Below are 12402 nucleotides of genomic sequence, written 5' to 3' on the forward strand. Positions count from 1 at the left end.
ACCTGGCCTTAGGGCATAGTGGTCTTGTGGGCTTGGTCTATTCAGTGTGATTTTCTGGACTCTGATCCATGTGGCGCCCTAAAGTGGGATCAGGAGAGAGACAGGTACGGCCATGGGCATTGGTGGGACTTGGTCACTGGGCTCTTCCTGTCTTTGCGGTTGAGCACCTTGATCTGCAGAATTCTGCTTTAACCTAGAACTTTCCTGCTTTCAGGCTGGCATTTTGTGACAGTCTAAAGATTCATACCACCAGCCCCTTCAGGCTCAGAGAGGACCACCCAGGATTAGCACAGAGCCAGGACCACCAAGTGCTTTGTCCTCCATGCCAGCTGTCTTGCTGCCTGGAAGAGGTGTCCCTCTCGGTCTCTGCTGCATCATCATCCCTGTGTTGGGTCCTTTTCTGCTAAGCCAGAATGATGCATAGAAAGACAAGGACAGGGTGGGGTGAGAGTTTCCTGACCTGATACCTCCCTCCCTGGCCTGCATTCCTTTAAACAAAGCTGAGATTAGACCACATTCTGGACCCTGGTTTGAAAGTGGCTAGGACACCCCTGGGCTCTTGATTCATCTGTTAACATGAGTCCTCTCCCCTCTGCAGCTCCAAACCCATTATCTTCCCTGACAAGTGGAGTCTGTTTTTCTGAGTGTTTTTCTGGGCATTCCTGATCCTGACCAGCTGAGATGCACAAGAGACCCCATCTTAGTTTCATTAAATTGAATTAAAGGGCTTCTTCAACTGGGTGTGGTGGTACATACATGCAATCTAAGCACTCAGAAGCAGAGGCAGGAGGATCAGGAGTTTGAGGTTAGTCTAGACTACATAATGAGAACTGATATACCAATACCTTCCCCCCGGCCCTGCACCCCCAAAAAAGTACATCCCTGAAGATCCATTTCCTGAGTTTTATGGAGTCCATCTAGAATTTTTAAATTCACCAGGAATGCAGTGAACTGCAAAGAAACCCTCTGAAATCTGCCAGGAGGTTTCTGGGCCAACACTTCTTCCTGTAGGAAGCAGCTCTGCAGAAGTGCATGCCTGAATGGTGACAGGTCTGAGTCAGGTTCATTCTCCAGTTAGAGTTATCTGCTTATAAGTTGCCTAAGTGTAAAAAAATAATTCCTCTAATCACTTTGATTATGGCCCCCCCCTGCCCCTTATCCCCCACTACCCTGGCCTTGATTTCCTTCTGATGTCTCTGCTGGTGTTGGGCCTAGACCCAATCCAGGAGCTGTATTACATAGTGTTTCCCCATGCAGTTCTACTGAAGTCTTTGAATGACACACCCATATCAAAGCCTTGTTTTGTTTTGATCCAAATCAGCCCTTGAGCCTCAGATTGAGGAGGAAATTTCTGCTGGCCTGTACCAAGGACAGCCCTGGGATTGGGGGTGGGAGTGGGGCCTTTGGCAAGGCTTCCCTTCAGATCCCAGACAGTGGAAAGGAAATGAAGTCAGGAGTGGAGTATGTGTTGCTGATAGATGGACCCCAGGGGTTGCCGCAATGCCTTTCTCCAGTGCATCCCCTTCCCAGCCCTCAGCCCTGACCTCTATCTCACAGAGCCACCTACAGGCTCTTGCAGGAACCTTTTGTTAGGCCAGGAACCAGCCGGGTCTGACTCCAGGCAGCGCTCAAGGAAGCTTTTAAATCAGAAATTCTGGATCATGAATAAGAGATTCCCACCCATCCCGTTATGGTGTGGTTAAGATAATCCAGTGTTTAGGGGTCTAGGAATGAGTGGCATGGTAGCCCAGGCAGTGGGGAGATTCCTGGAGTGGAAGTCTGGAGGCTGGATCCCACCTTTCTGGGCTACCAATGTGTGTAATAATCTAAGACAGCCTTCCCCATTTGAATAGTGGGTATGTTGGTTCTGCCCATGTAACTGGTATATCCTGAGAACCTTTTATCTGGGGAAAAATCGTGCGATTGGTGACTTAATTTTCAGTTCTAGCCAATGTGCAGGCCCTAAAATTACTCTGATTTTGAATTCAAAGCTAGTTTTCTATCATGTATCAGCTCACCACTGTCCTTGAGCCTGCCTGTCTCCTCGCTTGTGAAATGGAATTTCTGTTATCTCACAAGCTTGTTTTGAAGTTGGAATTAGTTTCATTTTAAACTTTTTTTTTTTTTTTTTTTTTTTTTTTGCCAGTCCTGGGTTTGAGCTCAGGGCCTGAGCACTGTCCTTGGACTTTCTCAAGGCTAGAGCTCTACCACTTGAGCCTCAGCACCACTTCTGACTTTTTTCTATGTATGTGGTACCGAGGAATCGAACCCGGGTCTTCATGCATGCTAGGCAAGCACTTTAACCACTAGGCCAAACTCCCGGCCCCTAGTTTCATTTTAATACATGTTGAGTGGCCAGACCGGGCCCAGAACATAAGAGTGCCTGGTGAGGTGGCTTTTATATTTTGTTTTGTAGTATGGGGGTTTGAACTCAGGGTCTCATGATCACCAGGCAGGTATGGTATCACCTGAGTTTTACTTCTTGCCTTTTTTGCTTTTGTTTCTCTTGTTAGAGTTTTGAGTCTGGGGACAGGGCTGGTCTCTGACGGCGACCTGCCTTCCTCTGACTCCTCCATGGCTGGGATCACAGGTGCACACTATTACCACATCTGCTTTGTTGGCTGAGATGCCCAGCTGTCCTCAAACTAGGGTCCTTCTGATCTATGCCTGATTATAGCATGCACCACCATGCCTGGCCTCTTGGTGATGACTTGATGGGGAGGAAACTGGTTGTCTGGCTTTCAGCCCCAGTTTCTACTATACATTTACTGTATGGCCTTGGACAAGTAACTTATTCTTTCTGAGCGGTGGTTTTTCTTATCTGTGTGAAGTGCATGCGTGATGCTGGCTTCTTCAAGCTATGGAAGATATAAGCTATCATGCTCAGAATGGGAGCACAAAGGGATTGTATGAGATGAGTACGGACTCAAGACATCGGCCTTGGGAGAAAATATCTTTAGTTTCCATTGATAACATAAAGCCTGTCATCTTTTTTTTTTTTTGCCAGTCCTGGGCTTGAGCTCAGGGCCTGAGCACTGTCCTTGGACTTTCTCAAGGCTAGAGCTCTACCACTTGAGCCTCAGCACAACTTCCGGCTTTCTTCTATGTATGTGGTACCGAGGAATTGAACCCGGGTCTCCATGCATGCTAGGCAAGCACTTTAACCACTAGGCCAAACTCCCGGCCCCCAAAGCCTGTCATCTTAAATATATAAGTACACACACACACACACAAACACACACACACACACGCAGGCACACACACATGCACACACATATATGATCTGGGATGGAGCCCAGGACCTTGTATATGCTAAGCTGTACCACTGAGCTACATCTCTAGCTCAAAGTATGCGCTTAGTTATTATTTTTGCCTGTATTGGGCATCTCAGGGCTTGACGCTTGCTCTTCCATGTCTTTCTATCACTGGAGCATCAAGTGGAGCCTCTTAACATTTTTCCTGGTTAATTAGAGATTGAGTCTTGTGGACTTTTCTGCCGAGGCTGGCTTTGACTTGTGATTTCTCCATCTCAGCCTCCTGAGTAGCTAGGATGATGAAATGAGACATTGCCCCCCCCCCCCAGCTAAAAGTAGATACTGTTAATTGGGGAAGAAAACACAAACGTATTCTACGTTGTAGGAGAGTTAGGCTCTCTGTAGATAAGACGAATAGCCCTTTGGCTACCATGAAGGCATCTGTGTAGGGGTATGTCTACAAGAGCAGCTGTCCCGTGGCATCCTGTGTTCATGACCCTGGAGCTGGCTTCTATTTGGTCATGTCCTCTGATGTCACCCCACAGGCGGGAGACCTTTGATTTTGATGATGACTGTGATAGCCTGACGTGGGAAGAGAATGAAGACACGCTTCTGCTCTGGGAAGATTTCACCAACTGTAACCCCACCATTGACCTGCAGGGCGAGGTGAACCCAGACCTGGGCTTCTGGGGGGGGGGGCGGGGAACGGGGGAGCCCAGGGGACCCAGGGCACCTCCTTCTCATGATCCCTTATCCCTGCTCTTTCCAACTCAACTGTCCCCTCTGTTGTGTTTCGCCAGCAAGAGGAAAACCTGGGCAACCTGATCCATGAGACAGAGTCCTTCTTCAAGACGAGAGATAAAGAGTACCAGGAAACCATAGGCCAGATTGAGGTGAGAGCTTGGGCTGACTGAGATCTGGTGGTCGGATGCTATGCGAGCTCGGGATGGCACAGTATCAGGAGTCAGGAATCTGCAGAGTTCCCGTCTGGCACTGAGGTCAAGTCCTTCTTGAGACCTTAGTTTTCTTTTCTTTTTTAAGGCCTTAATTTTCTAATTTGTAAAATGAAGTAGTGATTTTGGTCTGTATCTGAGAGTTTTTCTTTCTTTTTTTTTTTTTTTTGCCAGTCTTGGGGTTTGAACTCAGGGCCTGGGCACTGTCTTTGGACACTTTTTGCTCAAGGCTAGCATTCTGCCACTTGGGCTACAGCGCCACTTCCAGCTTCTTCTATGTATGTGGTACTGAGGAATCGAACCCAGGGCTTTGTGCATGCAAGGCAAGCACTCTATTACTAGGCTACACTCCTGGCCCCCTGAGAGTTTTTCTTTTAAAAAAAAATTCTCATATGAGCCGAGCTTTTTAACATTGGGCTGTAATTCAGGTACTCTGGATGCTGAAATAGGAGGAGGGAGAATTTAAGACCAACATGACACTCTCAAAAAGTAAATTAAGAAAGAAAGCTATTTACTTAAGATTATGGCCCCAGAATAATCAGAGCTGTCTCTACTTTTTTGCTGGTCCTGGGATTTGAACTCTGAGTCTGGGCACTGTCCTTCAGCTCCTTTTCCTCAAGTCTAGCATTTTATCACTTAAACTATAGCTCCACTTCTGGCTTTTTCTGTGATTAATTAGCAAAAAGAGTCTTATAGACTTTCATGCCTGGGATGGCTTCACACTGCGATGATCCTCATATCTCAGCCTCCTGAGAAGCTAAGATTATAGGTGTGAGCCATTGGTGTCTGGCATAGGGCTGACTTTTGAGTGACACCAGTGATGGTAGCACTTTGTGAGCCTGTTACAGGCTCCTTCCCCAAGCCCTCCACACACACTGTAGGAGCTGTGCTCCCATCTCAGGAGGAGAAGAGGTCAGGCTCACAGCCAGAAGACAGCATTCAAGCACATTGTTTCTGGCTCTTGGCCTTGTCTATACATGGGTATGCTGGAGAAAGAAAAGCTTGATGCCTTCCTGGAGGAAATAACATTTGGAAGTGGAGAAAAAAAAAGACATGAGGTGTTTTCTGTTCAAAGCAATATAATAGAGCCCAGAGATGCTGAGCTCAAAACTGGAGTGGGGCTTAGCATGGCATGTTGCCACTGGGGTTGTTAAGCAACTATTCCCCTTTGACCCAGAAGCACTTCTAGGGGCTCCAGGCCAATATACACCAAGCAAGGGGCCAGAGATGGTATGTCTGTGAGTCAAGTCCAGAGAGCATGGTGTCCAAGTGGACTAAGAGAGGGAGGGAGGTTCTGACTTGACAATGACCTGTCCTCATTCTTACTGTCCTTTGGTTCCTCCCAGCTGGAACTGGCCACAGCCAAGAGTGACATGAACCGGCACTTGCACGAGTACATGGAGATGTGTAGCATGAAGAGGGGCCTGGATGTGCAAATGGAGACCTGCCGCCGGCTCATCAAAGGCTCTGCAGACAGGTTGGTCCTGTCCTTCTGGGGATTCAGTTGTCCTTAGGGGAAGCTCTGGGGCTGTAGTTTATAGTCTGGACATGCTTTACTTCCTAGTCTTTCTTTCCATCTATCCATCATCCTTCTGTACTCATCTGTCCACTCATTCACTTAACCTTCTCTCTCCATCTGTCTATCCATCCATCCATCATCCATCCATCAATCCATCCATCTATCCATCCATCCATCTATCCTCCACCTGTCCATCCGTCCATTCATCCATCCTCCATCTGTCCATCCATCCATCTATCCTTCATCCATCTATCACCCCTATCATCTACCCATCCATCCATCATCTATCCATCATCCATTCATCCATCATCCATCCATCCGTTCATCATCTGTCTGTCCATCCATCATCTATATGTCCACCTACCGATTCATACACCTAGCCATCTCTCCATTCGATCATCTATACATCATCCATCTATCTTCCATCTCTATCCATCCATCATCCATCCATCCATTCATCACCTATCTGTCCATTTATCTTCTATATGTCCACCTACCTACTCATCCACCCAGCCATCGCTCCATTCATCTGTCCATCCATCTATCTATCAATTTTCCATCCATCCATCCATCTACTCACTCACCCACCCACCCACTCAGCTGTCCATCTCTCCATTTACCATCTACCTACCCATCTATTCATTTATCCATCTATCACCCATCTATCTATCCATTTACATATCTCTCCAACCATCCATCCCTCATCCATCCCTCCCTCATCCATCCATCTATCATCGTCCATCTATCCATCTATCATGTTCATACACTCACCCATCTACCCACACATCTCTCCATCTATCCATCATGCAGTCATCCAACCATCCATCATTTGTTTACTCACCTCTTCATTCACCCGTCAATCATCCATTTATCCATCCATTCACGTATCCATGCTATCACCTATTTTGTGCTAGGTAACTTGCAAATTGAATTCATGAGTCTCCCACAACAGCCCGGTCCCCATCGATTGAGCAGATACTACCATGTACAGGGCCTTCGAGGTCAGATGGTGGAAACTCAGAGGTCTTGCCCCTGCTGAGTTTGGGGTGAAGGAGCTAGTTAGGACACTCTCCCACTGCTATCAGTTAGGCTCCTATGTGTCTCTAGGAAGAGACTTTCCTTTCTTCTTTCTCATCCTCTAACTCTTGGCCAGATGGATCTGCTCGCAGGAGACTGGTGCCCATCAGGCATGGCACATGAAGACAAAGCCCCTTCATTAGGACATACAGTCCTGTTGGGGGACAGTCACTGGTGATGGAGAATGCTTGACACAAAGCACAGACACATGTTGACTGCTGTTCTTTGTCTTGTTGTGGCATGGTTGTTGTTTCCTGCTCCTGGGTCTTTCAGGAGCCCTCCCCTCCCATAAGCTTGTTTTCTCAATAGCCTCCATTCCTTCTTTCCTTTCCAGGAATTCACCATCCCCTAGCTCTGTGGCCAGCAGTGACTCAGGAAGTACAGATGAGATCCAAGATGAGTTGGAGCGGGAGACGGATGTGGAGCCCATGGTCAGCTGATGATGGAGGCCCCACACACCTGGTGATGGGGCCATGCGGGCTTCTCCTTCACCACACAGACTGTCCTCTGTCCTTCCTCATCTGGAGGCCCCAAGGGACTGCTGCTTCCTTCCTTTTCACCTCTCACCACCCACCAACCACCAGTGCCCCTTCTCCGTCCACTCACCCACTCACCTACCCACCCACCTACCACGGAATGGTGCTGTCAATTTATATTGTTCTCCACATTACAAATGCAGACTTCTGTGCGACGATGCCTGTCACTGTGCCTTCTCCCTTAAGCTGAGCCACTTTGAGCTCCAAAGAATTACTCCTAGCAGGTGTTTTTATACAAAATTCTAAGGGAGGGTGGGGCCTGGGGTGTGTGGCATCATATGGTTTTCTACCCTCCCACCTGCTCCTCTGATTGGCCGTGAGCTTTGCCCTCCCTTCTTCTGATTGGCTCTGTGCTAGAAATGCTCTACCTTCCTGAGGAAGGAAGTGTTTGCTCGCAGGCCTGGCTGGGAGCATCTCCTATGCTTTTTCACTCACTGAAGAGAGGTAGAAGGAGGGGAGGGAAGACCAATTTTTCTTTTATTTTTCTTTCTTCTTCTTCTTTTTTTTTTTTTTGGATCTAGTGGCTAAGCAGAGGGACAAGGCACTGTGAGGGGAAGGTGGAACCTCACTGTGTTCAAACTACTATGCAAAAAAACAAAAACCCCCACACCAAAAAAAAAAATAACCAACACCCTAAACTAAAAGCAGCTTTGCCTTATACTATTGTGGAAGGCAGCCTCTCTCCTGGTGTTCCCTGGAGCTGGGAGGGGGGCTGAGTCATGGCTAGGGTGGGAGGTCTGCCCCGGTCACCTGACTGCTTGCTTTCTAAGGGACCTCTGTGGGGTGGGTTTGGGCTGAGAGGGTCTTCTATTGTCCTGATGACTTGATGTTCTCCTCTCCCTCTCCAGCTAACTGTGAGGGGTTATAGAACTTTCTCTGTGAGAAAGCCTGAAGGGGCCTGACCTGGGACCCACTCTGTCCATTATGGAGCTTGGTTACTTCTGGCTCACTGCCATCATGTTTTTCCACTGTCCCCAAGTTGCCTGCTGCTGTGCCACTGGCAGAGAGGAGGCATCTGAAAGGGAGAGGGGAGGGAGGGGGGCTGCTGGCAAGCTGGAGGTGGCTTCAGTAGGAGCCTAATAAGGACCTTCCTTGCTCTACTTATAGCAAGCCTGATCATCATCATATAACCAAACAGTGGGGAGTTAACCTGAGCCATATCTCCCCAAAGCTTGAGTGGGTCTCACTTGCAGGGTCCTGAGCCCATCCACCAAGTCTCTGCTGGGTACTGAGTACTGGCCCGGGCAAGCAGGCTTTACTGTCAGAAGAAATAAAATTGTTTTTGTTTTGATCCTGGGACTTGAACAGAGGGGCCTGGGCACTATCCCTGAGCTTTTTTTTTTTGCTCAAGGCTAGTGATCTACCCCTTGAGTCACAGCTCCACTTCTGGCTTTTTGGTGGTTCACTGGAGAAAAGAGACTCATGGACTTGCCTGCCCAGGCTGGCTTCAAACCATGATCCTTAGACTTCAGCTTCCTGAGTAGCTTGGATTACAGGTGTGAGCCACCAGCATCAGCCTTTTTTTTTTTTCTTCCCTCTTTCTCTTTGTGCCCACTCTAGTGGGTGTGATTGCTCATCCTTGTTGTCCTTGTTTTTTGTTGGCTCAGAGGCTCCCCCTAGAGGTCAAATGGACAAATGTGCCAGAGGGTTGGACTCACCACCCTCAGTCTATGGGTGGAGGAAGAAAGGGCTTTGGGCTGGAGTGGATGGTGGTTCCTTGACTTTCCTCTTCAGGGTACCACTAACTTTTGGGGTTTCCATCTGTTCTAAAAACCCAGTGTACATAGTACTCATGTATGTGTGGAGCGCCTGGGAGTGACTGTAATGTAACTTATCAGACTTTGGTGGCCTTTCTCATGCAGTTTTCTCCATGTTTTTGTTTCCTATGGTTGGGGAAATAGCTCACTATTCCCTCTGCAGCTTGGCTGCAAGACTTCCACTATCATCTCCTTTGAAAGGTATCGGAGGGACGGTGGGAGTAGACACAGCCCCAAGCCACCTACCTACCAAGGTTACAGGGTTCATAACATAACCATTTTATTATTGCTGTTGTTGTTTTGTTTTTATTTTAACCAAAGGTTATCAGAGCCAGTCAGGCTTAGACCTCAGCTGCTGAAAAGATTTTCCGTTTTTTGCAGGGGCAGGAAGATGGCTGCCTCTGTGGGTCTCCTCTGCCTACGGCTGATTGGGGAGACATCTGATGGTGGGGTTTAGAGAGTCACACAATCAAGGAGGAACCAGCCCTGGATTGTTGCTCAAGGTGGTGGGAGGGTGACAGACATATCTTTAGAGTGATGACAGCAAGGCATCATGCTAATATGGAGGTTACTGTGGCCACTGGTAGCTTGCGATATTATTTTCTCTTTCCCAGTTGTACACCTAGATTGTTGGCCTATAAGGTGCTCTGAATAGTCTGACAGCACCTTTTTGCTGGCTGTCAATGTCTGCTTCTCTCTTGGGAGCAGAGCTTTGGGAAGGAAGACCAGGGAGGAAGAGCCAGCGTGTGGTGGGCCTGCCTCCTGGGCTGGTTCCTGGGTTTTGGCCTGGCTGCCTTGCACTCCTCTGAGTTTTTTTTTTTTTTAAGTTTGTTGCCAGTGGGCCCTGTTTGTGCCCTCACCATGAGCCACAGCTTGCCAAGACCCCTCCGCTTGCCGGGGCAGCTCCTGGCCCAGCTGGAATGAACTGGTTCATCCTTTGTAAAGCTGTAAATACTTAGTTTTTGTTTGTTTGTTTTCTATTTCTAACAGAGTCCAGTGTCATATTGACACTGGTATTTTGAGATGGTTCTCAATGGGCTTTCCCATGCTGCCCCTCCCTTTTATTCTCCTAGTTTTGGGGAGGGGGAGTCAGACACACAGGGCACTGGGGAGTGGCAGGGGATGTAGCATCCTTTGGGCTTCCTGGTTAGTTGTGAAACACACACATACACACACAGAGACCCACTGAGGCTCTTTTTGGGACTCATTTTGCTTTCTCATGGCAGTTTGTTGATGGCCCTGGAGGACCTGTCCGGCCTGGACTCAGCTCTGGGGTTCAAGCTCAGCTGACCTGTGGAGAGTCCAACCACTTTGCTTTGGGGTGGGAGGAGAGGGGATTGGGTTGGGGATAATATAAGGTGTAACTTAAGCTAAATGTAATCTATTTATAAAGCAAGAGACTCTCATCTATTTTTATGAAAGGAAAAGGTTTTTAATCTAGGGTAGGCAGTTGTGGTAGTCAGTCCAGCATTTTTTCCTGTGGACGAAATATCATGCATGTTGCTGCTGGATCAAATATAATAAGTACCCCTCACCCTGTCTTGCCGTCCATTCTCCCTCTGCTCATCTACACCCATGAGGGGCTTCAGCAGGGTTTGCTTCTTTCCCAAATTCTCCACTCCTTGGATGTCTTGGAAAGGGGGTATTACTAGGGGTGGGTGGGTGGACTGCAGGCTAGTCAGAACTGAGGTAGGGGCAGAGAAAAGGGGCAGCTCAGCTGGGCTGGGAGGAGATTCAGAAGCAGTGGGGTGTAGTCTTTGGGCCTATGTTTTTAACGTGGCTCAAGCTGTCAGAAAGATGCCCAGAGCCCAGCTCTGCCAGTACCAAGGACTTGGCTGCAGTCCTTCTGTTACTGAGGACCTCCAAAGCACCATGGTACTGGACAGGTCCCCACGCCTGGGTCTTTCCCCTTGGACTTCGAGCTTGGCTCTCATGTGGGGGAAGTCAAGTTTTCTCCAGGAGGGAATTTTCCATAGTGAAAGATCTGCAGGCTCGGGTGGGCTGTGTTAGACTTGGGTAGGTCCCTCACCCTTCCCCTACCCCTCCAAAGCTCTCAAGGAAATGAGGCAAAGCCCCCTATCAAGACCTCTTTGTGGACATTTTAGCATCTCTGGTTTTTGGTCCTGCTGTACCCCACTGTTGTTGTCTATCTGCCACTTGGGTCTAACATCATGGGGAGGGGTTTCTATTCACTGAAAGACTACTGATCCTACCTGTTTACTGTACTGTTGTAAATATTGTGCCCTTTATATCCTGTATATTGGCTTCTTTTAAATAAAGTAAAATGTCTTAGAATTCATGGTGTATTTTTCTTTAACTGCAATGGTGGAAAGAAGGGCAAGAGACTACGAGAACCACCTCCACACTGAAACTTATTTTTATTTGATTGCTAGTATTGGGCCTTGAATTTAGGGCCCAGTTGTTGTTGTTTGTCCCTGAGCTTTTTCACTCAAGGCTAGCACCTCTACCGCTTGAGCCACAACTCCACTTCTTGCTTTCTGGTGTTTAATTGTAACTAAGAGTGCCATGGACTTTTCTTCCTGGGTTGGCTTTGAACATTGATCCTTAGATCTCAGACTCCTGAGAAGTGAGGATTATAGGTGTATGCCACCAGCATGTGACCAAATTTATTAGCCAATGAATGATAAGTAGGACATTTTTACACTCCCTGCCCATTTGCATCTCCTCACAAGAAAACCTTTGGAAGGAGATGGGATTGTGACACATGGTTTACAGAGATCACTGGCTAATGGCACAGTTGATTTGGAACTGAAGTCTTGTTAACCTCAAAACCCCCATTTCTCAAACTTCCCTACTGTGCCCACAGGGGCTCTGGATTTTAATACTATCTAGTGTTCTAGATAATTCTTGTTAATGTCCACATTCAGAGTGACATCACTCCAAAGCGAACTGAGACTGCCTGGAATTAGTCCCACCAATCCCAGTTGACTGGTACTAACATAGTTTGTTTGTTTGTTTTTGTGGGTCATGGGGCTTGAACTCTGGGCCTGGGCTTTGTCCCTGAGCTCTTCAGCTCAAGGCTACTGTCCTACCCTTGTACCAAGCCCCACTTCCCTGTTTTCTAGAGGTTAACTGGAGATTAGTCTCAGGTCCTTTTGTGCCCGGCCTGGCTTTGAACCTTGATCCTCAGATCTCAGCCTCCTGAGTAGCTAGGATTATAGGCGTGAGCCACCACGCCCGGCTCATAGTTTGTTTCTTAAGCCTCACTCTTGACTTAAACTTTCTTAAGCATGTGAAGTGATATGATCTGGAGGAGGACTAACCTTTAATGGGTGATGTGTGCAC

General features: G+C 47.9%; 1 protein-coding gene across 2 annotated transcripts in view; it reads left to right on the forward strand.

The window, feature by feature from the left end:
- Window positions 1-8677, forward strand: part of Iffo2 (intermediate filament family orphan 2) — a 43963-nt gene extending 35286 nt beyond the window's left edge. For both annotated transcript variants that reach the window (XM_090335711.1, XM_090335712.1), the window contains 4 exons: window positions 3800-3920; window positions 4055-4147; window positions 5554-5684; window positions 7138-8677. In XM_090335711.1, coding sequence (XP_090191837.1) covers window positions 3800-3920; window positions 4055-4147; window positions 5554-5684; window positions 7138-7243 — 451 coding nt within the window. In that variant the 3' untranslated portion in view covers window positions 7244-8677. The remainder of the gene's footprint in view (window positions 1-3799; window positions 3921-4054; window positions 4148-5553; window positions 5685-7137) is intronic.
- The last annotated feature ends 3725 nt before the right edge of the window (window positions 8678-12402 follow it).

The sequence above is a fragment of the Megascapheus bottae genome, chromosome 6 (assembly GCF_031878675.1).
Source record: "Megascapheus bottae isolate mThoBot1 chromosome 6, mThoBot2.hap1, whole genome shotgun sequence".
Lineage (NCBI taxonomy): Eukaryota > Metazoa > Chordata > Mammalia > Rodentia > Geomyidae > Megascapheus > Megascapheus bottae.